This window comes from Mustela lutreola, chromosome 2 (assembly GCF_030435805.1).
Source record: "Mustela lutreola isolate mMusLut2 chromosome 2, mMusLut2.pri, whole genome shotgun sequence".
Taxonomy (NCBI): Eukaryota; Metazoa; Chordata; class Mammalia; order Carnivora; family Mustelidae; genus Mustela; species Mustela lutreola.
This window is the reverse complement of record NC_081291.1, coordinates 13411885-13436448: the sequence shown is the minus strand read 5'-3', so window position 1 is coordinate 13436448 and position 24564 is coordinate 13411885. Positions and strand designations below refer to the sequence as shown.

Here is a 24564-nt window from a genome sequence, read left to right as displayed (position 1 = left end):
CTAGATTAGCCTGCCTCTAAGCCAGACATAGACCACCCACTAGAGGGATTCCAGTTTAGGAATAGCCCCTATTTCAATAGGATACCCACTTCTGTGACCCTTATGATTAAAAAAAAGAAGATTTTATTTATTTATTTGAGAGAGAGAGCGAGAGAGCGCGCGTGCACGAGCGGGGGGAGAGGCAGAGGGAGAGGGAGAAGCAGGCTCCCCACTGAGCAGGAGCCTGATTTGGGGGGCTTCATCTCAGGACCCTGGCATCATGACCTGAGACAAAGGCAGATGCTTAACTGACTGAGGCACCCAGGCGCCCCGACCCATGTGATTTTTGCGTGAGGAATCCCTGACCCCAGAAAGCAACATGGATTTGCACATTATCATAAAACCAGTACTGTCTGGGGCTCCTGGGTGACATGGTCAGTTGGGCATCTGCCTTCGGCTGAGGTCATGATCCCAGAGTCTGGAATTGGGTCCCACATCGGGCTCCCTCCTGCATGGGGAGTCTGCCTCTCCCTCTGGTTGGTGCTGGGGCCAGCAGACACTACACATCACGGACAAAGCACGGAACGTGCTTGAGGCAGTATGTGTTTCTCCCCACTGTCGCTGAGTGACACCCCATTTGCATGAGAAGCTGAGAGAAGGCATAAGACCCAGGATCAGTATATATTCTGGTCAGTGCTGGATCTGGACAGTGCATTCATGAACCCCAGGGTCACTGCGTGCTCCAGATGTTGCTGTCACATGCCCAGGATGAATGCATGCTCTGTGCATGGCCGAGGCCGGGAGCTGTGCGCAGAAACTCTGTCATTGCGGGTGGTTGTTGGTGCTGGCGTTACCGGTTCCGGTCATTGCTAGATCTGGGCTGCATACCTATAAAACAAGGGTCTTTGCACATTCCCATCGGTGCTGGAGTTACCTAGGAAGTACACGGTATGTCCCGAGGTCCTGGCAGGCTCCGGGCAGTCCTGAAGTAGGGCAGTCCACGTAGAAAACCAGAGTGCGTGAACTTTGGCCACTGTTCAAGCTGGACAGAGCACAGCGGGCTCCCAGGGTCAGTGCTGTGGCTGGACAGTATCCAACAGGAGCCCAGTGTGTCTTCTGAAATGTCAGATTTTTCATGGGTTGGTTTTTTTTTTTTTTTTTAAGATTTTATTGATTTATTTTACAGAGATCACAAGTAGGCAGAGAGGCAGGCAGAGAGACAGGGGGGTATCAGGCTCCCTGCCAAGCAGAGAGCCCGGTGCGGGGCTCGATCCCAGGACCCTGAGATCATGACCTGAGCCGAAGGCAGAGGCTTAACCACTGAGCCACCCAGGTGCCCCTTTCATGAGGTTTTAATGAAGTCCACTTTATCAATGATTTCTTTGATGGGTTGTCTTTTTGCTATCTCATGCATGAAATGTTTGCCTAACCCCAGCTCCCAAAGCCTTTCTCCTGTTTTCTTCCAGGGTTTTTAGGGTTTTATACTTATTAGATCTCTGACCCAGTTTGAGTTCACCTCAGTGCACAGTGTTCAGTCAGGGTCTAAATTTGTCTGTTTGTGTGGGGATGTCCGGGTGTCCTGGAGAGAATTTTTGAGACACGAAAATCTCCCCTACTCTCATTGCCTGGCCTGGCTTCTCTTTCGCCTGTTTCCTTCTGGTGCCTGTAGTTCTCCGCATGGCTGGGTTTTTGCTGCCTTTGCTGTCTGGGCTCTTGGCTCTTTGCTGTTGCACTGTGAGCGGTTTTCGTCGTTAAAGTTGAATGAGACTTTCTGACGATCCATGGAAGGTTGTAGAATACCAGAGGCAGAAGCCCAGGTGGAGAGGACCCGTGCCTTAGGTCAGCTGCCCTAAGGGCACCCCAGAGCTTTCCCCGGTGTGACTGTGGGACCGGTGGCATGTTCCTTCTTCTTCTGGAGCAACACCCTGCCCATCTGGAAAGTAAGAAATTGTTCTCTATCTTCCAGGAGAGGCCCGTCTGGGTGCCACTGTTCACAGAGTTTTCTTGTTTCAGGCCATTTCAGGTTCATTTTCAGGGTTTTGTTCGTAAGATTAGTTCTTAAGATTTGGTCTTTTTCTTTTCTTTTTTTTTTAAGATTTTGTTTATTTATTTGACAGAGAGAGAGAGAGAGAGAGAGATATCACAAGTAGGTAGAGAGGCAGGCAGAGAGAGAGGAGGAAGCAGGCTCCCTGCTAAGCAGAGAGCCCGATGCGGGGCTGGATCCCAGGACCCTGAGACCATGACCTGAGACGAAGGCAGAGGCTTAACCCACTGAGCCACCCAGGCGCCCCTTAAGATTTGTTCTTAAGAATGAATTTAGGTCTTAGATTTGTTCTTAAGAACAAATTTAGTTCTTAAGATTAATGCTGCAGGAAGCTCCTTGTTTCTTTCCACTGGGTTTTGAATCCTGGTCTCTTACTGGCTTGGGCATGTGACTTGGCTTTCCAGCGCTTAATTTCTGACTCTGTAAATGGCTTTTTGGCACTTGTCACAGAGTGGCTGTGAGGATGAAGTGGGATCCTGCCAGTTATTCAGGAGAGTGGTTCAGTGTTGGTGTGGCACTCACAAAGGTCCTGTGGCAGAATGCACTGACTACAAAGGCCAGAGGCCAGAACACGGATGTTGGAAGGGGTGTGGTGCTGGATAGATCCAGAAGGGGCTTCAGAGATGAATGAGCTAGCCCCTGGTCACAGGGAGCTCACAGGTCGGTGGGGGATACACAGACACAAAATGACAGTGTCATCACGGTGTGGGCAGGCGTAGGTGGAAGACCACACAGGGAGCACTGTGACGCGGCCAGAGGTGGGTCAGACAGCCTTTGGCCTTCACTGAGGTTTTCCTCTCCTACAGGGCCTACTTGATTGCTGCACCCTCTGTCTTCCGCTCGGGAGTGGAGGAAGTCATCAGTGTGACCATCTTTAATTCCCCCCGGGAAGTCATGGTCCAGGCTCAGCTGGTGGCCCAGGGTGAGGCGGTGGCATGGAGCCAGGGAGCTATCCTGGGTAGGTCCCTTGGGTGCCTGACCAGGGCTTCCTCTCCCTCGGCAAAGTGGTCTTTGGGGCTCAGGCCCCCAGCCAGCTTCTACCCTGCTGTCCTTGGACAGCAGATAACAACAGGGCGGGCCTCCTGGACACAGGTGGTGAGAGCAGAGGGCTGCCTCAGGGCCTGTAGTCCAGCAGGGCAGACACCTGATTCCTCACGAAGAGTGGGATTTGGCCACAGGAGGCACAGAGAGAGAAGTCGGGACTCTAAGGCCAGCAAGTCAGCTCCTATCCCCCAGGGAGAAGAGGGAGAGGCTGGCCTTGAATGGAAACCAGAAGAGGGCTTGGGTAGGCAAGAGTGCAGGCCGTCCTGACTCTGGGGCTACCCTAAAACCCACATCAGGTTGGCTTCAGCAACAGTGTCTATGGGCTGTCATAACTAGGAAAGTCCACTGGCATCACTGGCTGTTGATTCCCAGCACCACTTCTGAATGGGACTGTGTCTCCCCCAAGCTGATGGAGTGACAGGTTCACCAGACCAATGAGAAATGTCCCAGCATCCTCTGATTGGCCTAACTTGGGTCATGTGCTCAATCCTGACCCAACCCCTCTGAGCAGGGGAGAGGCCTATGCTGATTGGCCCACTTTGGGTCATGTGCTCAGATCTGAACCAATCACTGTGGTGGGGGAGGGCCTATGTAGATGTGCATAGAGCAGAAGAGAGATGGGTGGAGCCACACCAAACCTCCCGATATGGGATCTGGGCAGGAGACTTTCCTGAGGATTTTGGGGTTTTGCCAGTAAAAAATGGGGAATGGATACTGGGAGGCAAAAACAGTAGATGCTAAATCAAGTCTTAGAGGCTGGAAAGCCAGAGAGGTGTTACTATGGTAAATGATTCAGCTTGGGTCAAGAGAGAGGTGATGGGAAAGCAGTTAGATTACTGGAGGGAGGTCCACTGGGGACCTCAATCTCCTCTTCTTTCTCTTTACCCCCTTCTTGTTCCACTCCCAAAGAGAATTTTCTTTGCTCCCTTCACAGCTTACCTTGGGTTTAGGGCTAGGAATGAAGGGAATTATTAAGTGCGCAGGCTGGCCAACTTTCCCCTGAGTAGCTTGGCTTCGTCTATCCCCTCTGGCCTTCAGGCTCTCACCAGCTTGGAGGAAACCTCTCACTTTTCCCAATCCCAACCCAGCCTAGGCCAGATCAGAATGACCCAGTGTGTGTGTGTTTGTCCACAGACAATCCCTCTACGTTGAGAAGGCCCCAGTTATATGGCGGCAACTCAGGGAGGCAGGCAAACTCAGCTCCCAATTTAACTGTTTTCATTTAATTTTTATTTTTTAGACAAAGGGACAATCAAACTGAAGGTAAGCTTTGAATTTTTAACAACTTCATGAACCCTACCTTGGCAGTAATTGATTTGGAATGGAATAAGAGAAGTTTCATGTGTGATGAGAAAAATCATTAACAGTGATGTCAACAGTGAATAACGAAGAAAAAATTGAGAAAGGGAGAAGATTGACTTGTAATCCCATCTCCCCATACTTTTCGCTCTCTCCTGTTTCCCCATAAATCCTCATCCACGTAAAGACATTTCTTTCAAGTTGCAATTAGATGGTAGACCCCTTCGTGCTTCCTGCCATTTTTTCTTAGCGCACTGTGTAAACATGCTTCCATGTGTTGAAATCTCTATAATTGTCATTTGCCTTCTATTGTTAACCACAGCCCATTTCGTCTCTTTTATGTACTAGTTTACTAACCCTTTCCACCTCGTACATGCTTAGATTTTTTCAAAGATTGTTTTCAGGGTTTTGATAACGTAATCCAAACATCGCTAGCATCTCTGTGCATAAAGATGACTTAGCATTCTCTTTTGCTGAAGATTTTATCTATCTGTTTGAGAGAGTGGGAGAGAGTGCGTGCATGCCTGAGTGGGGGTGGGGGGAAAGAGGGAGAGCCTGTTGTGGGGCTCGATCCTGGGACTCCAAGATCATGACCTGAGCCAGTGGCAGACGCTTCACCGATTGAGCCATCCAGGCACCCCAAAGATGTCTTAGCATTCTGAAAGCTTGCCTTAGACTGAACACCACAAAAGAAGATTGACCAGGTTAGGAACCAAGCCTCTTCCTTGGTCCTGCTTTGTCTTTGAAGACACAGCAGTGCCCCTTCACAGCACCACCTGTGACATGGTAGAGACCCAATTTCCCACAGCTTCACCGGCATTGAATATTACTACTTTAAAATTATTTTATGAACCAAACCACATCATAGACAATTCTCTGATGTGGGTTTTTAAACTGGAGTCCTTGGATTTCAAGGGGCTTACCAGCCCTGAAATTGTAGGCATTTTCTGAGTTAGCTGTTCCTTAACTTTTCTCAGACACTCCAAGGAGTCCTGGAATGAATGGGCGACACGGAGAGTCATCCTGAATGACAGCATGTCCTCCCCCAGTGATCCGTACAAAGTCCCAGAAGCGGTTCCTCTCCCCTGCAGGGTGTCCCTAGTGCCTGAGAGCTGTGGGACAGAGGCTTTCCTGCCTTATCGATGATGGGAGAACCTTTTCTCTAAGGCAGCAGCTCTCACCTGGTGGAGAGGTTTGCCTTCTCCCCAGACCGCAGCCCTAGGACATCGGGCAGTGTCTGAAGACCTGTTTGGTTGTCACAACTGGGGAGGGCACCTCGTGGGTGCTGAGCACCCCACAGTGCTCAGGACAGGCCCCATGACCAGGAGAGAGCCAGTCCCAGCTGTCCGTAGTTGGGAAGCCCTTGGTAAGTCCCTTAGAGCTGCCCTTGGAGCAGGTCGGCTTGCTTGCGAATCAGAAAGCAGGGCCGCGCTGGACAGGGGTTAAGATTACGCGGGATCCCTGGCGGCTGCACGTCGGAAGCACTCTTTCCGGGATCAGTGCCGTGGATTTGCAGACCAGACCCAGGAAGGGCTGTATAATTCTAGGAGAGGGAGCCGGGGGGGTCTTCAGACTAGATGAGAGACTCCAAGAAAGGTCTTGGGATCCTTAACTCTTAGAATAGCTCCTGATGAGCAGTTCTCAGCTTGGGTAAGGGGGCATTCTGGCCCCTCAGGGAACACTGGCAGTGGCTGGAGACATTTGGGGGGGGGGGTCCTACCAGCATCTGGTGGGTGGAGGCCAGGAATGCCGCTCAACACGATGCAATGAGGGGGTGCCCCCACCGCAAAGAATGATCCGGTCCTAAGTGTCCATCGGTGCCAACGTTGAGAAACACTCTGTCGCTCGCAAGGCTCTGTGGTCTGCCTGCAGGTGCCCACGGGCCTCCGGGGCCAGGCCCTCCTGCAGGTGTGGGGCCGCAGCGGGTGGGCGGAGGAGCGCCCCCTCTTCCACAACCAGACCTCCGTGACGGTGGACAGCCGGGGTGCCTCCGTGTTCATCCAGACCGACAAGCCGGTGTACAAGCCGCGACACCGAGGTGGGCGGCTCACGCGGGAGTGGAGGGAGGGAGGGCCAGCCGTGGCCGGGGCTGCCGTGCGATTGTCTCCTTCCTTTGCAGTGCTCATAAGCATCTTCACTGTCACTCCGAACCTGAGGCCCGTCAGCCAGAAGGTGAGATAGGCTTCTCAAACCCTGGGAAACCCTGGGCCTGGAACACACCTGCCCGGGGCCACCTGGCCTGGGGCTCTGCCACCAACTGGTCTTCCTTCCCGCACCCAGTCTCCTGCTGATCTCATTCCTTCCAGTTTTGACCTCTGGTCTGGGTTTTGGCCTGTGGCTCTGAGTCCCCTGGGGGACCAGGGGGAGGTCTGTGGGACAGAGGGAGGCTAGAGCACTGGTGGTGGGCCGGTGGTGTGTGCTCGCAGGGCTGAGGACCCGCAGGGGGCCTTGCTCACTGCCTGTCTGTCTGTGTTGCAGCTGGAAGCATACATTCTGGTAAGTGGCCTGTAACCCCCTCTGCTCTGACTCGGGGGCCCGTTTGCCTGCTCTCCGTCTTCCCCCACCGTCTGCTGCCAAGGTAGCCTGTGCCTGTCCCAGCCCCTCACGAGGCTTGGACTAGGTGCATCCCAGGCCCTGGGACTGGGTGCATTACCCTGGGACAGGCTAAGTGCATGACTGTCTATCTCTGTAGATTTGCACACAGCTCCCTAAAGGAGGAGCAGATCTGGCCCCTTTTGTCCCCATGTCCTCAGACCAGTCCCTTCTGTGCCCCAGCTCTCATTTGCTCCCGTGTACATGGCTCATCTGGGGGGGCATGCCCTCCACGCTTGTCCCACCGTAGAGAGAGGGCTCGGAGTGTGCACACATGTGCCGGGCATATACTGGGTGGCCTGAGTTGACTATGGGGGTTCGTCCCCCGCAGGACCCCAGGGGCTCGAGGATGATGGAGTGGAGACACTTGGAGCCATTCTGCTGTGGTAAGCCTCTTCCCAGCCCCTCCCCTTTCTCCTTTTGCAGTTTTGGGGGCTGCACCTTTGGGTGGCAGACGCAGTAAAGCTTCCAGGAAACTAGAATGTGCTCCGGATGCACCCCTTCCCTACAGCATCACACCCCACCCAGGGTTCTCTAGTCCCGGCGTCCGGCTGAGGCTCCTGCGTATGACAGGAGGCCTTTTGGGGGAACATCGGGTTTTGTTTGCCGGCACCCCCGTCATCTTCCTCCCACTGAAGATCTTCTGCCCCATCACCCCCTTGGGGGCTCCTGGACCCCGAGTGCCTATGTGAGTTCAGGGCCACTAGGAGGCAGGTGGATCATGCGGGTTTGTGCGATGTCACACTTCCGGGTCCCCTGGCCCGGCCTTGAACCCTCTTTCTGGTTCTGAGATGCTCAGGTGGGGCTGACAAGCAGGGACAGGGCTTGCGTGCGTGACTGTCCTTCCTGGAGTTCTGAGCCCGGGGCTGCGGGGCCTCCGGTGGAGCCAAGGACAGTACTCTGACTCTCTTGGCGATGCATCCCACATTCTTGCCGGGCACTCAGCCTGCTTTCCCCTTCTCCACCCTCCCCATCGGCCCCTTTCCCTCCCTCTCACTAACTCCTATCTCCTGGGCACCGAAGTAGATGCTGACAAAGGGGGAACTTTCCGCCCAGTGTGGGAAACAGACTTTAAACCACATGATAACATCTGCCGTGATGAGAGCTAGGAAGGAGAAGTACAGACTCAGAGAGGGCAAAATGGAGTTCTTGCCCAGCCTGGGACAGCAGAGGCAATCCTAGAAGGCTGCCTGGAGGAAAAGGCCTTTCCAGCAACGAAGTGGAGAAGGAGCAGACATTAGCGGGGCCAAGTGAGGGGCCAGGGAACGTGTTCCAGAGAAAGGCCCAGCATGCAGGAGGCCCAGTGGATGGCAGGGAGAGTCAGGCTGGGCTCAGGAAGGAGGCCCCACGTGTCAGGAATGCTGATACGAGAAGCAACAGTGAGACCCGAGGGCCTCTCAGGCTCCAGGGAGGTGCATGGACTTGATCTTCAGAACACAGAGGAAGGGAATGAGCAGTCCCCCATTTAAAAAACTTGGAATATGTGTGGACCAGAGGTTCTCAACTGGTGCGATTTTGCTCCCGGGCTGGGGGTGGGTGGTGTCTGGTAATGTTAGCCACGGGCTAATGAGGCCCCATAGAAAATGTATGTTGGTGACAGCCCCCTCCCAAACCTCTTCTGACCATCAAAGGCTCTGAATATGTGAGGGAAGAGACAGTTGGCTAGCATGTTTTCCAATTCCTTAGTGACGGAGAGAAGCAGTGGGGACTGTTGTAGTCTCTGGGTGTTCTCCGGAGTCCTGCTGAGCTGCTCGCACGATGTCCCTGTTGGGGACAGGCACAGCAAGTCCCACTCGGGACTGACAGATCCCCAACTCTTCTCCCAGCATGAAAACAGTTCCTGCGGGGTTCTGACGAATGGACCCAAAGCCAAGGCTTCCTCCTCTCTCTGCCTGAGACTGGTGCATTTCCTGGTGCCCAATGGCAGGGAGAGTGGTGTTTTGTCTCGAAGCCTGTTCGGGATCTGTGCTGGATTTGGGCAGCCGTTAGGGTTCTGCCCCGAGGTCCCAGCATTATATGGGAATATTTGGGGTTGCCATGACTTGTGGGGGAGGAGCTAGAGGCATCGAGTGGGTGTGGGCTCAGTGTCCTGGGATGCACAGGGCAGCCCACAGCCAAGGAGTAGGATCAGGCCTGGCTGACTCTCCGCACACGCTCTTGCCCCAGGATGAACGGCCGTCTCTCTGCACACAGGTGTGGCCAACATGACCTTCCCCCTGTCTGACCAGCCGGTGCTGGGAGAGTGGTTCATTTTTGTCGAAATGCAAGGCCACGTGTACAACAAGTCCTTCGAAGTTCAGAAGTATGGTAAGCCAGAGACTCTTAGGGGTTCACCTCTGGGCGAGACCACAGATCCGGCGACGACACTTGATGATGGGAGAGGTCGGCGGCAGCCCCATTCGCTGGACACTTCGTTGTTTCTCTTTTATGAGAATTGTCATAAAACACACATAACAAATTTGGCCAGCTTTGCTATTTGTAAGTCTACAGTTGTGCAGCATTAAGGGCTTTTGGGTTGTTGGGTAGACACACCATCGCCCATTTCCAGAATTTTTGCATCTTCCTAGACTGAAACTCAGTCCCCACTAAACTCCAACTCCCTGCCCCCTCCCCAGCCCTGGGCCAGCCTGCCGGCCTACTTCCTGTTTCTAGGACTCTGACTCGGCCAGGTGCTTCGTGGAAGTGGGACTGTACAGTGTTTGTCCTTTTGCGTCTGGTGTATTTCACTCAGGATGATGTCCTCCAGGTTCATCCGGGTCATAGCCTGGGTCAGAATTCCCTTCCTTTTTATTATTTTTATTGTTTTTTTTTTTTTTTTAAAGATTTTATTTATTTATTTGACAGAGAGTGTGCACAAGGAGGAGAGCAGCCGGTAGAGGGAGAGGGAGAAGCAGGCTTCCTGCTGAGCAGGGAGCCCAATGCGGGGCTTGATCCTAGGACCCCAGGATCATGGCCTGAACCGAAGGCAGACACTTAACTGACAGAGCCACCCAGGCGCCCCCTTCCCTTCCTTTTTAAGTCCATTTCTTTCAACCTCATCCCAACCCTGTGCACAGATGGGGGAGCTGAGAAGTTGAGAGGCATTTAGGAAATAGCTCAAGTAACAGAAGCTGGGGAGCAAACGGACCAGAGGAGGAAAGGCTGTAGAGGACAGGGATGTTGGTCGCAAGTGACAAGCCCAGTGCAAACTCTGGAAGTAAAAGGAAGGGAATTTATGGCCTTGCGTTGCAAACTCGAAGGACCGGCTTCTTCGCGTTTCCTCCGTGCAGCTTCTGGGTGTCGGTGTCCATCCCTCCTCCCCAAGCTGCCCGGCATGGTCAGATGGCTGGACGTTCCCAGGGCTGAGCACCTCTGGGCCGGCCTGCACTCAGAGCGCGTGGCCTAAAAGTGATGAAATGTGGGACTCTGGGGAGAAAAAGAGTGTGCTTCCCCCCCCTCCAAATAGGAAATAATTGTGGGCCAGCAAAATCCCCAGAAAGCTGCCCGCGATCAACGAAGGATGGGGTTGTGGATTCCTGTGGTGTTGCCTCCGGGTGGCCCTGGGCTGCGGCCTTGCTGGTATCCCTCCCACAGCGCCAAGACCTTCTGAGGCCACCCCAGCGGTGCAAGTTGCCTCTCCCGCCTCTTCCCTCTCTCCTTTCAGCGCTGCCGAAATTTGAGCTCCTTATTGACCCGCCCCAGTATATCCGGGACCTGGACGCTTGTGAGAAGGGCACTGTGCAGGCCAGGTGAGAAAAAAGTGGTCAGCATGGGCGAGCCCCGCCCCTTGCGGACACGCCCCTCCCCTTGCGGACACGCCCCTCCCCGGACACACCCTCCTGGGGCACGCCCTCCCCCATGGGCTTGCGCTTCCTCCCTCGGACTCGTCCCCTTGGTGGGATATCCCCCTCTTCCCACATTGTTTTCCCCCTGGGTGGGGGGGGACACCCGTCTCGCTCCCCTTCCTGTGTCACCCTCTTCCTTGCAAACACCCCCCACAAGGGAATGGGGTGACCCGCAAGGGATTTCTTGAAGGGGTTGCCTGTCTCATGACCAGGCTTATCACCAGCTCCAAAGTGAGGGTTGACCAGAGGGCGTCCAGAGACACTGTCCCTTTCTGGGGTCCCTCAGGGAGAGTGCTCCAAGGCCTGTGTTCCGCTCAGCTCTCTCACCTGGAGCTTGTGGTTAAGGCCGTTGGCTTGCCCTCTGCTCCTCCAGCTGTGTGGGTTCTTTTTTGTTTTTTTTTTTTTCTTCTTTTAAGTAATCTGTACCCCTAACGTGGGGCTGAGATCAAGAGTGCCCCACTCTATGACCGAGCCATCCAGGTGCCCCTGCCACGTGTGTTTTAAAATCCAAGGATGTTGTCAACTATACTCAAATTAAAAAAAAAAAAAAATCCACACACCTTTTCTATAGTCTAGAAAATATTATCAAAACGGCTGGTGTTATTTTTTTATTCACTGTGATCTGCCGTCTTGCTCCTGGGCCCCTGTAAGCAGGTGTCTCCTCTGCCCAAGGCTTGACAAACATACATTTAAGTCTTACCGGCACCTCTGAAAGGGTAATTTTATTTCCATTCTCTGGGTGACGAAACCAAGCAGTATGATCCCTGATTCGAAGTTGAATTCACCAGAGCACTTAGGCCCAGGCTTCCCTGATGCCCACAGTTGTTCAGTCCTCTGCTGTCCTGCTTCAACAAGTGCCAGGCCCAGTGGTGGTCTCACATACCCTCCTGCTCTTGGGTCCAGAGTTCCTCTCTGACCCTTGGTCTCTTTTTCTGTCAATTACAAGTTCCAGTGCAGAGGATTGCAGGTGCCGATGCTGGTCTGTCTGTGCTAACTCTGGGCTGTGGGAAGGGCTGTAAGCTCAGCATGTAGGATGGGGGAAGTATTCTGAGATCAGCTGGTCACATCCCACAGGGGCTTGGCCTTCCTGAGACTGGCCCCTTCCATCCCCTGCTGCTCCCGTGTGAAATTAACCCCCTTTGTTTTGTTCCAGGTATACCTTTGGAAAACCTGTCTCAGGGACCTTAACGATCAATATGACTGTAAATGGTGTGGGGTACTACAGCCAGGAGGTGGGGCGCCCCGTCCTCAGGACCACAAAGGTGAGGAGCCCCACCTTGGAGGTAGAGTTTACTTAAAATTTTTTTTTCTTAAGAAGGGGTGCCTAGGGGTACCTGGGTGGCACAGTTGGTTGGGCATCTGACTCTTGTTTTTTTTTTTTTTTTTTTTTAAGATTTTATTTATTTACTTGAGAGAGAGACAGTGAGAGAGAGCATGAGCGAGGAGAAGGTCAGAGAGCGAAACAGACTCCCCATGGAGCTGGGAGCCTGATGTGGGACTCCATCCCGGGATTCCGGGATCATAACCTGAGCCGAAGGCAGTCGTCCAACCAACTGAGCCACCCAGGCGTCCCTTGACTCTTGGTTTTGACTCAAGTTGGGATCTTGTGGTCATGGGATTGAGCCCCGCATCAGGCTCTGCACTCAGCCCAGAGTCTGCTTGAGAGGCTCTCTCTCTCTCCCTCTGCTCCTCCTGCTAGTGTGCACATGCTCTCTCTCTGTCTTTCTGAAATAAATAAATAAATCTTTAATAAAATAAAATAAAAAGCGGTGCCTGGCTGGCTCAGTCAATAGAGTAAGCGACTCTTGATTTTGGGCTCGTGAGGTGGAACCCCACGTTGGGCATAACGAAGACTTAAATCTTAAAAAGAAAAGAAAAAGAAGTAGGGACGAAAATCAGAGAAACTGTCTATTATTAACCCAGTTCTAGCCATTTGGGTTTGGTTGTTATGGGGCTGACTTCCTACTAGCTGCTGGACCTCGGGGTCAGATTTCCTTTGCGGCTCGTTGATCATGGGTTGGCCATTTTTCTATATGGTCCTGCCATGGTCTGTTTAGGGGTAACTGAGTTTAGCCATTTGAGAAATTCCCAGACTGTTTTCCCAAGCGGCTGCATGACTTCACAGTCCTGTGTCTGTAGAGCCTAGAGGTCCTCTGCCTCTGTGGCCTCCAGCCCTGGACCCTGTCATCCCTTCCACTGGCGGCGGCCCTTGCCTTGATTCTCTGGCTTACTGAGTAGTGGTCTCCAAAGCGGTTTCTGGAAGGGGCTTGTTTGCCAGGCCTCTGGCTGGGTCCTGAGATAGGGGTCAAATGGGGGCGTTCTGTGCCCTGGGAGTGGGAGTGGAGTGAGTGCGCCAAAGGGGGAGGGTGACGGTTCAAATTCCTGCCCCGCTGCCTGCTGAGGGCCAACATCTTAGTCCCCGGAACATGCTGTATCTCCAGCCAGGGATGCAGTGACCCACGATGCAGGTTGGCCGTGTCCCCGCGTGTCCCCCCAGCCCTCCCACAGCTGGAACGTCCTGCGCTTCACATGGGGTTTTGAGACTCGTGCCTTGAAGCCCTTCCAACCCCAAGTGAGCACATTGTGTGCGCTTCTGCCTCCAGATCCACGGCTCCCAGGACTTTGACATCTGTGTGAAGGACATGATCCCTGCCGATGTCCCCGAACACTTCCGGGGTACCGTCAGCATCTGGGCCACAGTGACCAGTGTGGACGGGAGCCAGCAGGTAGCGTTTGATGCCTCCACCCCCGTCCAGAGGCAGCTGGTGGACGTCCGCTACTCCAAGGACACCAGGAAGCAGTTCAAGCCAGGCCTGTCCTACGTGGGGAAGGTAAGCACTGGAGGACAGCGCCCGGTGGGGGGCCATTGGAGCACACGGGCTCTGCACGCCTGCCCCCCAGCTCCGCTCAAGGACCACGGTGAAGCCTCTGTGGAGACACAGTGGGTCCACAGTGGGTACACCGCCGAAGACGGGGTCCTTTAATTACACTGTGTAACTTTGGCTTTTGGTGTCCGAGGGCTGCATTGCAGAGAGTGGCAAGAGCCGGTACCCCAGAGTGAGGGACTCTGGACATTTTGCTCTGCCTGAAAGGATATTCTCCAGACCAAGACTTGGCATAGCCATTTATTAAGTCAGTTTCTCGAAGACAGTGACTTTCTTACTTGGGTTGACTTTTTTTCTGGAGGAACTAGCATCCAAAAGAATGCTCCCCGCCCAAAGCAGATCTTCTGCCCCTGAGACAACTGACTCAGATCCCCGGGGGGAAGTGACATTCTGAATAGATTCCCACGTCCTACCCACCCATCATGCCATGCTTAGACACCATTAGGTTTTAGGTGACCAGAAACCCAAGATCCTTATCCTAACTGTTGCACTGGGCATTTATGTCCTGCGGAGGCAAGGCCATTGGCACCCAGTGTCACCCCAGAGGGAGGGAAGCTGGTGGCACCCCTGACCTCAGCCTTGCCCACCGCCTGCATCTCTGGCCCCTCTTGCCCTCTGTGGGTTACTCACAGGATCCTGCTGGTCTGTCCTCATGCTGTGTCCTACTACTCCCGCTCTGTTCTGAGATCTCCTTCCTCTCTGTGCCCGGATCCCAGTCCCTCCTGTCTGCACACAGAGACACACCTGTGTGCCCCTGGCTTTGAGGGTCCCGGCTCGTAAAGAAGCTAAAGCCCAAAGAGCAGGGTCAGAATGTGCATGAAGAAAGGGCTTGGGCTGTCAGATCAATGAAGGGGAGCATTTCACATACAGCCAGGAGATCCTCCACCATCGGCATTAAAGACCAGAACTGTAAGTGGGGATCATGCAGGCAGAAGCCCCTGTCACTCTGTCACCAAGTATCTAGACAAGCGAGGGACCAATATAGGGTCCTTTGGGGCCCACGGACTATATTTCTTTCACACCATTCCTGTCTTTTTTTCTTTAAACGTTTTATTTATTTGAGAGAGAGGGAGAGCACGCACATGTGCAGAGGGGAGGAGTTGAGGGAGAGGGAAAAGCAGGCTTCCCGCTGAGCGGAGAGCCCAACTGGGGGCTCGATCCCAGAGACCCGGGATCATGACCTGAGCCAAAGGCAGACGCTTCATCCACTGAGCCCCCAAGGCACCCCACCATCCCAGTCTTTGAACCCCTTGTTCTGACTCCCTTAACTGCCTGTCTGAACGAGGTCTGAGCATCACATGGAACGTTCGTAGCATTGCCTGAGCTGTTCCTACCCTGGCGTGGCCCCAGGCCAATGGCCAGCACGTGGTGATTCCTACACTGTGATTTGAACACGGAGACCAGTGGGCTAGAATTCAGAGTGCAGAAATAAATCCACACCCCGGATGGATACTGAGCCCCCAGATGCTCCCCTCACCGAGTGCCTGGGATTCCCTGCTTCTGGTTAGCTGTCTACAGCTTCTCCACACCAATAGCCTCCAACTGGGACACACCTGAAGCCTTCCCTCTTTCTCGCTCTAAGGCTTCCCCACTTCACCTGCTTTTCAGCCTCAGCCAACACCAGTGGTGTTGGCTGTGACTCTCTTCCTGCAGCAGGCTCCGAGTAAATAGCCTTTACCCATTCTGTGTCAGGTGGTCTTCATTTAATTCCACATCACGTGGCCCAGGAGGTCCACTTCACCATGTGGCCCCGGGGCTAGCAGCCAGCACATGGTGGCTTCTACCTTGTGACTCATTTGCCAAGTCCAAGGTTGTAATGGTCCTCCCACTCTGCCCACCCATCTCTAAGTGATTCAAAGTTCTAGTTCTTCATGTTAGGTCTATGATCCATTTTTAACTTTTGTAGATGGGGTGAGGTAGGGGTTCACTTTCATTCTTTCACATGTGGGTTTCCAGTCGTCCCGGCCCAATTTGTTGAGGAGACTGGATGGTCTCGGCACCCCTGTTGAAAACCAATTTACCATGGATGTGTGGGTTTGTGTCTAGAATCTCGGTTCTGTCCCATTGATCGCTATGTCTCTTCTATGCCAATACCACGTTGTCTTGATTATTGTACCTTCCTAGTGAGTTTTGAAAATTGAGACACGGGGGCTCCTGGGTGGCTCAGTCAGTTAAGTGACTGCCTTCAGCTCAGATCATGATACCAGGGTCCTGGGATTGAGCCCCACATAAGGCTCCCTGCTCGGTGGACAGCTTGCTTCTCCCTCTCTGCCTGCCGCTCTGCCTAGTTGTGATCTCTCTATCTCTCTGTCAAATAAGTAAATAAAATCTTAAAAAATAAAAAAATAAAAAAATACAATTTAAAAAAAGGAGGCGCCTGGGTAGCTCAGTGGGTAAAGCCTCTGCCTTCGGCTCAGGTCATGGTCTCAGGGTCCTGGGATTGAGTCCCACATCGGGCTCTCTGCTCAGCAAAGAGCCTGCTTCCCCCTCCCTCTCTGCCTGCTTCTCTGCCTACTTGTGGTCTCTCTCTCAAATAAATAAATAAAATCTCAGGGAAAAAAAGAAGAAAATTGGGACATGTGAGTTCTCCTTCGTTCCTCTTTTGCTTGATTATTTTGGTTATCTGGGGACCCGTGCGATTCCCTGTGAGTTTTAGTGTCAGCTTGACTTCTCAGGGGAAGTTGGCTGGGGGATTAGATCAGTTTGGGGAGCAGAGCTGCCTTGACCGTGTTGAATCTTTGGTGACCCTTCCAGGTGGAGCTGTCCTACCCAGATGGCAGCCCAGCCGAGGGGGTGACGGTCCAAATCAGAGCAGAGCTGACACCAAAGGACAACATCTACACCGTCGAATCTGTGTCCCGGGGAGGTCTGGTGGGGTTTGAAATCCCCTTTATCCCCATGTCAGCGCAACACGTGTGGCTGGAGGTGGGTGAGTTGCTTGGACCTGTGTCATTCAGCCACTAGACACAGCCTTGGTGCGTTCCCCAGTCCATGCTTGGGCACCATCTTGGTGGACCTGTGGCCTACAGTTGCCCTGAGGGAGTTTACAGCCTTTGAGGGGAGTCTGGAGGATGGATAACCAGCCCATCCCAGGGCAAGACGAGAGGTCAAGGACAGGTGAGTGCTCCTGGCTCTGTCATGCTGAAGGTGGCTGGATCTCATCCTGTGGACTCCTGACCTTGAGCCTGGAGGGTCATCCAGGCTGCTCCTGGGAGGGTGGGATGGCATGCAGAAGCCAGAGGCCAGGCTGAGTCCTTTGGGAAGTTTTGGAGGAGGAGGGAGCTGGCAGGGTGCCCCTGACCTCACCAGGGTACTTGGGATTTACTCAGAAGGCAGCATCAGGGGGACAGAGTGATCTGACTTTGAATACCCAGTGGTTGCTCTGGTAATCATCCTGGGAGGGTACCTGGGAGTAGCACAGGTAGGCGGACAGGACACAATGACAGAGAGGCCACCAGGCCTGGAGCTGTGAAGGTAGAATGGGCAGAACAGGAGGTCGCATTGTCAGGGGAGGGAGGAGCAGGAGTGCTAGAAGATGGTGTCCCAGTACCTCCCGCCCTGGCTCTGTGGCGGCCTCACGGGCTCTGGGTGGCAGGGAAGGGGTGGGAGGCAGCCTGGAATAAATGTGTAGGTGGGAGCCGAGGACACTTGGGGTGACTGTGTCCTCTGTGGGGCGGCATGTCCTTACAGACTTTTAACCATCCAAGTTGCACATTCAGGGGTCTCCAGGCTACAGCTCTCCAATGGGCTACAATTTCGTTACTACAATTACAGCTTTTTTTGTTCAGTGATCAAAAGACACCCCTTTGTTTCCATTAGTCCCCTAGCAATTAAGTTGCAGCAAAGCCCCAAAATACTACAAATACCAGGATTAGCTGAATAATTTTCTGTCTCATAGATACATGTCTAAAAATTAGCTTTTCCCCCAAATGGCACTTTAATAGAAAGGTTAATGTTATTAAATACTGCTTAGGAAAAGGTCTTTAATTCTTTTAGACAGAAAACGAATGGTAACTGTTAATGATTTTTACTTTCTTTGTTTTTTAAAAGATGTATTGATTTATTTTAGAGATAGAGCATGAGGGGAGGGGAGGGGCAGAGGGAGAGGAACAAGCTGATGTGGGGCTCTATCCCAGGACCTTGAGATCACGACCTGAGCCAAAATCAATTCGGACGCTTAACGGACAGCGCCACCCAGGTGCCGCTAATTACTTTTTAACTGAGTGTAACTGACACATCGCTATATGTTGGTTTCGGGTGGACGCCTGAGTCCGTCCATATTCCCTCCTGCCATGAAACAGTCACCACGGTAGGTGTGCTCCACAGCCCATGTCACACATCGTTATACACTTTCTTTTCTCCTTGTGAGAAATTTGGAGATCTACTCTTTGCAACTTTCCAAATATATAGTACGATATTGTTAACTATGGTCACCACGCTGGACATGGGATCCCCGAGGCTTATTTTTTCACTGGAGATTTGTGTCTTTGGCAATCACAGTTTTATTACAGTGAAGTGACAAATTAGGACCAAAGAGAGTGAGGCAAGGGCCCCTGGGTGCCTCAGTGGGTTAAGCGTCTGCCTTTGGCTCAGGTCATGATCCCAGAGTTCTGGCATCAAGCCCTGTGTCAGGTTTCCTGCTAGTGGGGAGCCTGTTTCTCCTTCTCCCTCTACTCTCCCTGCTTCTGCCCTGTCAAGTAAATAAGTAAAACCTTTAAGAAAACACAGCTCTCGTCAGTTGGGAGACCCCGGGGCCTTTAAAGTCTACCTCCTAGAAACTAGAGACAAAGTGAACCAACTTCTTTATTCCTGATCCCACAGAAATCTTCGACTTCTGTCCTCTCCCTATGTTGCTCTCTAGTCTTTCAGCAGCACGTGAAGGGAACAGGCTCAAAGCCCACGGGAACAAGAGCCATGTAACCACAGGGCTTAGCGGGGTGGAGGGTTGGGTGGGGGTGGAGGGGAAGGGCTTGAGCTCAGGGAGCATCAGGGTCCAGAGCCCCGGGGCTGCTATCCCACAAGGCTGCTCCTTCTGTCTACCTTCTCTGTGGTCCCTTTCCAGGCCTGTTATCCCCTCTGAGAAGCCACCAGGGCCACCAGCAAGTCAGAGAAGGGGTAGGGGATGGGGAGGGCTTCCTAATATGCCCGTGATGAAACTGGCTCTTGGTGGCCTCACGAGTGACCTGAGTCTGCCTGAGCGCCCTCTCCCCACCCCAACACCCTGGGACCAGTCTTGGTCACTTGCTTCCTGGAGCTGAGAAACAGCACATTAAAGCACATTGGACCCTAGTCTCTGAGAACTGGGGAGAGGGGGTCCCCAAAGGCAAATGGGAACATGAGAGGGTCTTGCTGCAGGCCAGAGCAGGCAGAGGCATTCCCCAAGACCCCCTTCCTCCACCAAGCCCCCAGGCCTTGACCAAGTACCCTTGTTTCTTCAGACCAAGGTGACGGCACTCCATGGAAAGCCCGTGGGGGCCCACTACCTGCCCAGCTACTTGTCTCTCAGCAGTTGGTACTCCCCCAGCCAGTGCTACCTGCAGCTGCAGCCGCCTTCGCGCCCCCTGCAGGTAAGGCTTGCAGGTGTGTCCTCCCCCAGCCCTGCCCCCCCAGAGCGGGAAGCGGGGGGGGGGGGGGGGGATGGGGGGGGTGAGCAGGGTCCTGGGACTGATGCCGAAGCCTCGCCTCCTTCCAGCAAGGGCGGAATTCCTCGGGATGAATGCCCGCCCGTCATTTCATTATGGTGAACACTTAGGCTGTGGCCCGGGGTTTACCGTGATAAACCTGGCCCTCGGGGTGCTGTCCCTGAAGATTAGCAGCTTGCCTTATGGGGTGGCACGCCTGTTACCGTCAATGAGCCAGTGTCCACACGTCCACTGGATTCACGGCAGTCTGCAGGGCACGTTAGGAACCTCTCCTGGCATTGTAGGTTCCGTGGGTTTGGACAAACGTAGAATGACACGCATCCAGCATTATAGTATCATACAGAATGGACTCAGTGCCCTGAAAATCCTCTGGACTCCCCCTCCCCCCACCTGTTCATTCATCCCTCCCTCCCCGCCAGCCCCTGGCAACCTCCCGTCTTTTCATGGTCTTGATCTTTCTGCCTCTTCCAGAATGTCATATCATGTTGGGAGAAGTGAAACCCCCTGGGGTTGTGTTTGGGTTGGAGGCACAGTTTCGATACACACGCACATAGGAAGTCAGGTCACGAGATTTACATACAGATCGCAGAGTGGGGTGGGTGGGTGTGCAGCGAGCTCGGCGGGTTGGGGGATGGTAGGCCTTTGCCCCAGGTCCCAAGTGAGCAGGAGACGGACAGCAGGGCAGCAAAGCACCTGTGTCTCATAGGTGGCTGAGGAGGAGGTCACTAACATTTTGGGCATCAGTGCTAAGTGGTTATTGCGGGGAAAATGATGGGGCCAGAATTCCAAGCTCGGGTCCTCATCCGAATGTCCAGACTCAGCGTGTGAGCAGCTGGTCAGGCCATCAGATGCTCAGGCAGCAACTCAGAACAGCTGTTTTCCATCCGACGTAGACAGTCATCTCCCCCTTATCCGTGGGGATACATCCCTACATTCCCAGTGGCTCCCCGATACGGCGCATAGTACCAAACCCTAGCTGTATGTTCTTTCCTATACATACGTGACTACAACACAGATTGACTTACAAATCAGGCACAGTGAGATGATTACCAACAATAATTCATGATAAAACAGAACCACCGTAATAATATACTGTAATAAGAGTCACAGGACTGTGGCTTCTGTCTCCCAAAATACACTGTACTGTGCCCAGCCTGCTTGTGATCCCACCGTGGTGTAAGGTCTACACCAGGGGATGAAGGAGGGCGTTGTGACGTGGCGTTCGGCGGTCCCTGACCTTCCCATGACATGTCAGAAGGAGCATCTGCTTCCAGACCCCCGTGGATGGCGGGTAACCGAAACCATGGATAAGGGGAGTGGCTCTAGTTGGAACCATACAGCACGCAGCTTTCTGCTTTCTGATGAAAGCATTGCTGCTTTCACTTAACAACATGCATAGAGGGTTCTGCCCTGTCTGTCTGTTGTATGGTATGGACGAATGGTGGTTGGTTTACGCCCTCATCTCTTTGAGGGTAGATGGGTCATAAAGCACCCTCTGAGCTCCCTTAGCTGAGAGTCCTCTCGACCTTGCTCCTAGGCCTCGCCAGCCCCGTAGACCTGGCGCTCCCTTTCCGAGAGTCGCTGCCCGGAGCCGAGGCAGCTGGGATACAGCTCAGAGGAATCATGGCACCAAGGCTGCCCATTTTGGGGGCTTAATGGTCCTCTGCAGGGGTTATGAGAATGAGAAACTGGGATGAGATTGTGCCTGGCTGGGCTGGACATGCTGTTCTTGTTGTAACACTATTTAAGCAGCAGCGCGTTGTGGGGGTGCTGACCTTGGCGGCTGTCCTGCGGGGGCGGGGATTAGCCTGTCCCCAGGTGCCAGGACTGCAGTTCCTGCTAGGCAGGGACTTGGCTGGGCCACTCAGACTTTCCTCTCGGAGGGACATCTTCGTCCTGCCTGAGTGGGGTCAGCAGGCTCCGGCCCCCTCACCCCCACAACTGTCACCAAGGGGCCCTGGGCACAACTGCAAGGCATTGAGACAAGAGTGGCCCTGCTGGGTCCCGCCTGGGCTCTGGTTTCCCCTTCCTTCAGCTCCGAAGCGCAAGCCAGTCTTTCAGGATTACTGTGATGCCATGCTTTTTTTCTCTTTTCGGACATCTGAAACCCAAGGGGACTTTTGTTGAGGTGTCCTTTTATAAAGTGGATATATACAAACTTAGAAATAATAAAAAATGGTATAACCACATGCCTTTCACCTAGATTTATGAATTAACATTTTGCCTCTGTCATCCATCATCCCACTCACCACTCACTTGTCCACCTACCCACCCACCCAGCCGTCCACCTGTCCGTCCATCCACACCTCCCCCCACTCAGCCCCCTACCCATCCACCTGCCATCCATCTATTCCCTTAGACTTTTTTTTTTTTTTTTTTGCTGCAACATTGGAAAATAAGTTAGATATCATGATGCTTCACTCTGAAATACTTGAGCATAACATGTCCTAAAAGTGACATTCTTCAGCATGATCTCAAGGCTCTTGTCGTATCTAAGAAAATTATGTTAACTCATGATGCGGTTTAATTGACAGGCAATATTCCCATTTTCGAAGATGTCCCCAAGATGTAACTTATATCTTGCGTGTGAACACCCGTGCACGACTACACAGTCTTGTGCACACATGTGTAAGTGTGCCACTATTTGCATGTGCCTCTGGGAATGAGCGTGTGTGTGTGCGTGCGTGTGCGTGCGTGTGTGCGTGTATGTGTGTGCATGTGTGCACGTGTGTGTGCATGCATTTTAGGATCCATTGACGTGTTGCGTTGGGCTCTCCTGTGTCCATAGTTGCTCTTGATCGGGAACAGTCCCTGCCTCTGCTTTTTCATTGCCGTGACTTTTGTGAAGAATTCAGGCCCGTGGTCTTGTAGAGGATCTCACATTCTGCATTAGAATCAGGCAGAATGGCTACATCTGTGCTGCTCTCATGGGGTCCCGGCAAGAGGCACAGATTGAGAACGCACCACCGTTGCTGGAGCTGATTTTCCCCCGGGGTCGGGTCTGATTCCTCCTGCTCTTTCCCCTTGCGGGGGAGACTGCTGAGTAATCGGGGTGACCATCTGAGATCCGAGCCACAATGTCCTGAGGCCCCAGCAAACTCCTTCCCACCCCCCTGCTGTGCCTTTAGCGTCACTGACAATTCATTGCTATAGTCCATTATCGCCAGAGGCGCTGCGTGATGGCGGCTCTGAATTCTGTCCTTCCTTCTGCGTTTATTAGCCGGCGTTCCTCTGTACAAAGAAAGAACTTTCTGTCCCTCCTCCCTACGGTTGTTTTTGTTGCTGTGCAGTGGTTCAGGGTATGTTATTGACTTAGGGACTTAAAAAAAAATTGCTCAATATGTTCTAATTTGTTACCCTACTTTATTTTAAATTTTGGAATAATTTAAGGTTTTTAGAAGAGTTGCAGGGAGATCCTGCATATCCTACTGTCAGCTTCCCTGCTGATTTTAAGTTTTAGGAAATTGTCTTTTCACTGTTGCACTGTGAGAGTTTTTTTATGTGTTCTGGACCCTAGATCCTTAGCAGATCTGTGAGCAGGGATGCTCGGGGTCTGGGGTTTTTATTGGGGGGCAGGGATGGGCAGTTGCAAAGCCCTGGGTGACCACCACCTGCATAGCTGACCTCAGTCCTAGTCCCTCCAGACGTGACACTGATACAATGTGATGTAGCACCCCTGCCCCAGCTCTCATAAATTATATTATCAGTATCTGGTGTGGCCTTAGGCCTTGGGTAGACAAAGATGCTTACCAGGCAGGGCATTTCAGAGACTTAGAGATCTCCTCTGGGGGGTGAGGGGATGGGTTGGGGGACAAAGGCCAGACCTCTCTTTGGGCCAGGTTCACTTCTTTGCTGCACCCCACCCCGTCGAGAGCTTCCACACTGGTGGTATGCTCCGTCCTTCTACAGCCCTGGTCGCAGAGCCACGGCTAAGGCTGCCACGGGGGCACGGCCACTGCCCACTGCCACGATGCCCCATTCTCGGCTCGGAGGCCAGAGCCCCTGCCCCAGCCATGTCCTGGCCTTCCTGTGGCCCCAGAGCAGCTATCTGTCCCAGGCTGTGGGGTGCCAGGCAGGGCTCCCCATGCTGCGTGTCTCCCCCAGGTCGGAGAGGAAGCGCATTTCCCCGTGAAGTCCACGTGTCCCTGCAACTTCACCCTGTACTACGAGGTGGCTGCGCGGGGCAACATCGTGCTCTCGGGCCAGCAGCCCGCCCCCGTCACTCTGCAGAGAAGCCGGCGTGCGGCCCCAGGGACCCCCATTCGCGTAATGCACCTTTCTGAGACAGGTGAGCCCAGACCCTGGCAGGAGTTTCTCGTTCCTTCTGAACCACTGAGACAGGGGCAGGTCACCCCAGAAAGGAGGGATAAGCGGGGCTCAGCTGGATCACTCTCCCAGCGCTCTGCAGGGGGCTGAGTAGCACCCGGCCCCGCCCACTAGATGCACTCCCAAATCGTGACAGCCCAAAGTGTCCCCTGGGGCGGCAGCACGGCCCTGGCTGAGAACTGGTGACCGGGCGTGATGCTTCGGGAATCCTATCCGCCCCCATCCTTGTAGGTTTCCATTCCCTTCTAGGTGAAGTAATGGGGGTGTGAGTATCCATGGAGCTCTCGCCCGGGGGCCAGCCCCTCCCCCTGCGGTGCCCCATGTCCCCTTCAGGGCAGCCTGGGGCATTGGTGGTCCCATCATGGGCTGCTGGATTCTCATGCCTCTCCCCACCTTTGAATGGTCCTAGAGCCTCCTCCTGCTGCCGTGGCAGCCGAGGTCAACGTGTGTGTGACCTCCCTCCGGCTGGCCGTGAGCCCCAGCATGGTCCCCCTGGGCCGCCTGCTCGTCTTCTACGTCAGGGAGAATGGAGAAGGGGTTGCCGACAGCCTCCAGTTTGGCGTTGAGACCTTCTTTGAAAACCGGGTAGAGCATGGGGAACTAGCCAGGGAAGCAGGGGGGGCGGGGACAGGGAAGCGCTGTCCGGGGGTGTCTGTGCCCAGTTGGGCTGCATATGGCTGCCTTTGGGATTCCAGAGGGTGTCCGAGGCGGGATTGCAAGGACTGCCCTGCCTTCAGGAGTAATTATGACATAAGTTGCATCTTTACTTCTCGGAAAGTCCCCCAGAGGGGGATTGCATTAAACCCACAAAGGGAAAGCGGTCCACTGTTCTCTGTCCCCACTGGGTTCCAAACCTAAGGGACACTGCTCCAGTCCCCAGCAATGGGCTCAGCCTTCTGCCCCACCTCTCTGCATCCTTTGAGAATGGC

General features: G+C 53.6%; 1 protein-coding gene across 11 annotated transcripts in view; it reads left to right on the top strand.

Moving 5' to 3' along the window:
* CPAMD8 (C3 and PZP like alpha-2-macroglobulin domain containing 8) overlaps nucleotides 1-24564 on the top strand; it is a 69169-nt gene that overhangs the window by 1514 nt on the left and 43091 nt on the right. For all 11 annotated transcript variants that reach the window (XR_009350649.1, XR_009350648.1, XM_059160392.1 and 8 more), the window contains exons 2-15: nucleotides 2830-2981; nucleotides 4308-4330; nucleotides 6239-6404; nucleotides 6486-6538; nucleotides 6845-6862; nucleotides 7290-7344; nucleotides 9152-9265; nucleotides 10602-10686; nucleotides 11936-12044; nucleotides 13386-13613; nucleotides 16422-16592; nucleotides 19106-19234; nucleotides 23414-23597; nucleotides 24045-24220. Coding sequence is in view for 9 of the 11 variants with exons in the window: in XM_059160392.1 (XP_059016375.1) it covers nucleotides 2830-2981; nucleotides 4308-4330; nucleotides 6239-6404; nucleotides 6486-6538; nucleotides 6845-6862; nucleotides 7290-7344; nucleotides 9152-9265; nucleotides 10602-10686; nucleotides 11936-12044; nucleotides 13386-13613; nucleotides 16422-16592; nucleotides 19106-19234; nucleotides 23414-23597; nucleotides 24045-24220 (1663 nt within the window). In the remaining 2 variants the exon portion in view is untranslated. The remainder of the gene's footprint in view (nucleotides 1-2829; nucleotides 2982-4307; nucleotides 4331-6238; nucleotides 6405-6485; nucleotides 6539-6844; nucleotides 6863-7289; nucleotides 7345-9151; nucleotides 9266-10601; nucleotides 10687-11935; nucleotides 12045-13385; nucleotides 13614-16421; nucleotides 16593-19105; nucleotides 19235-23413; nucleotides 23598-24044; nucleotides 24221-24564) is intronic.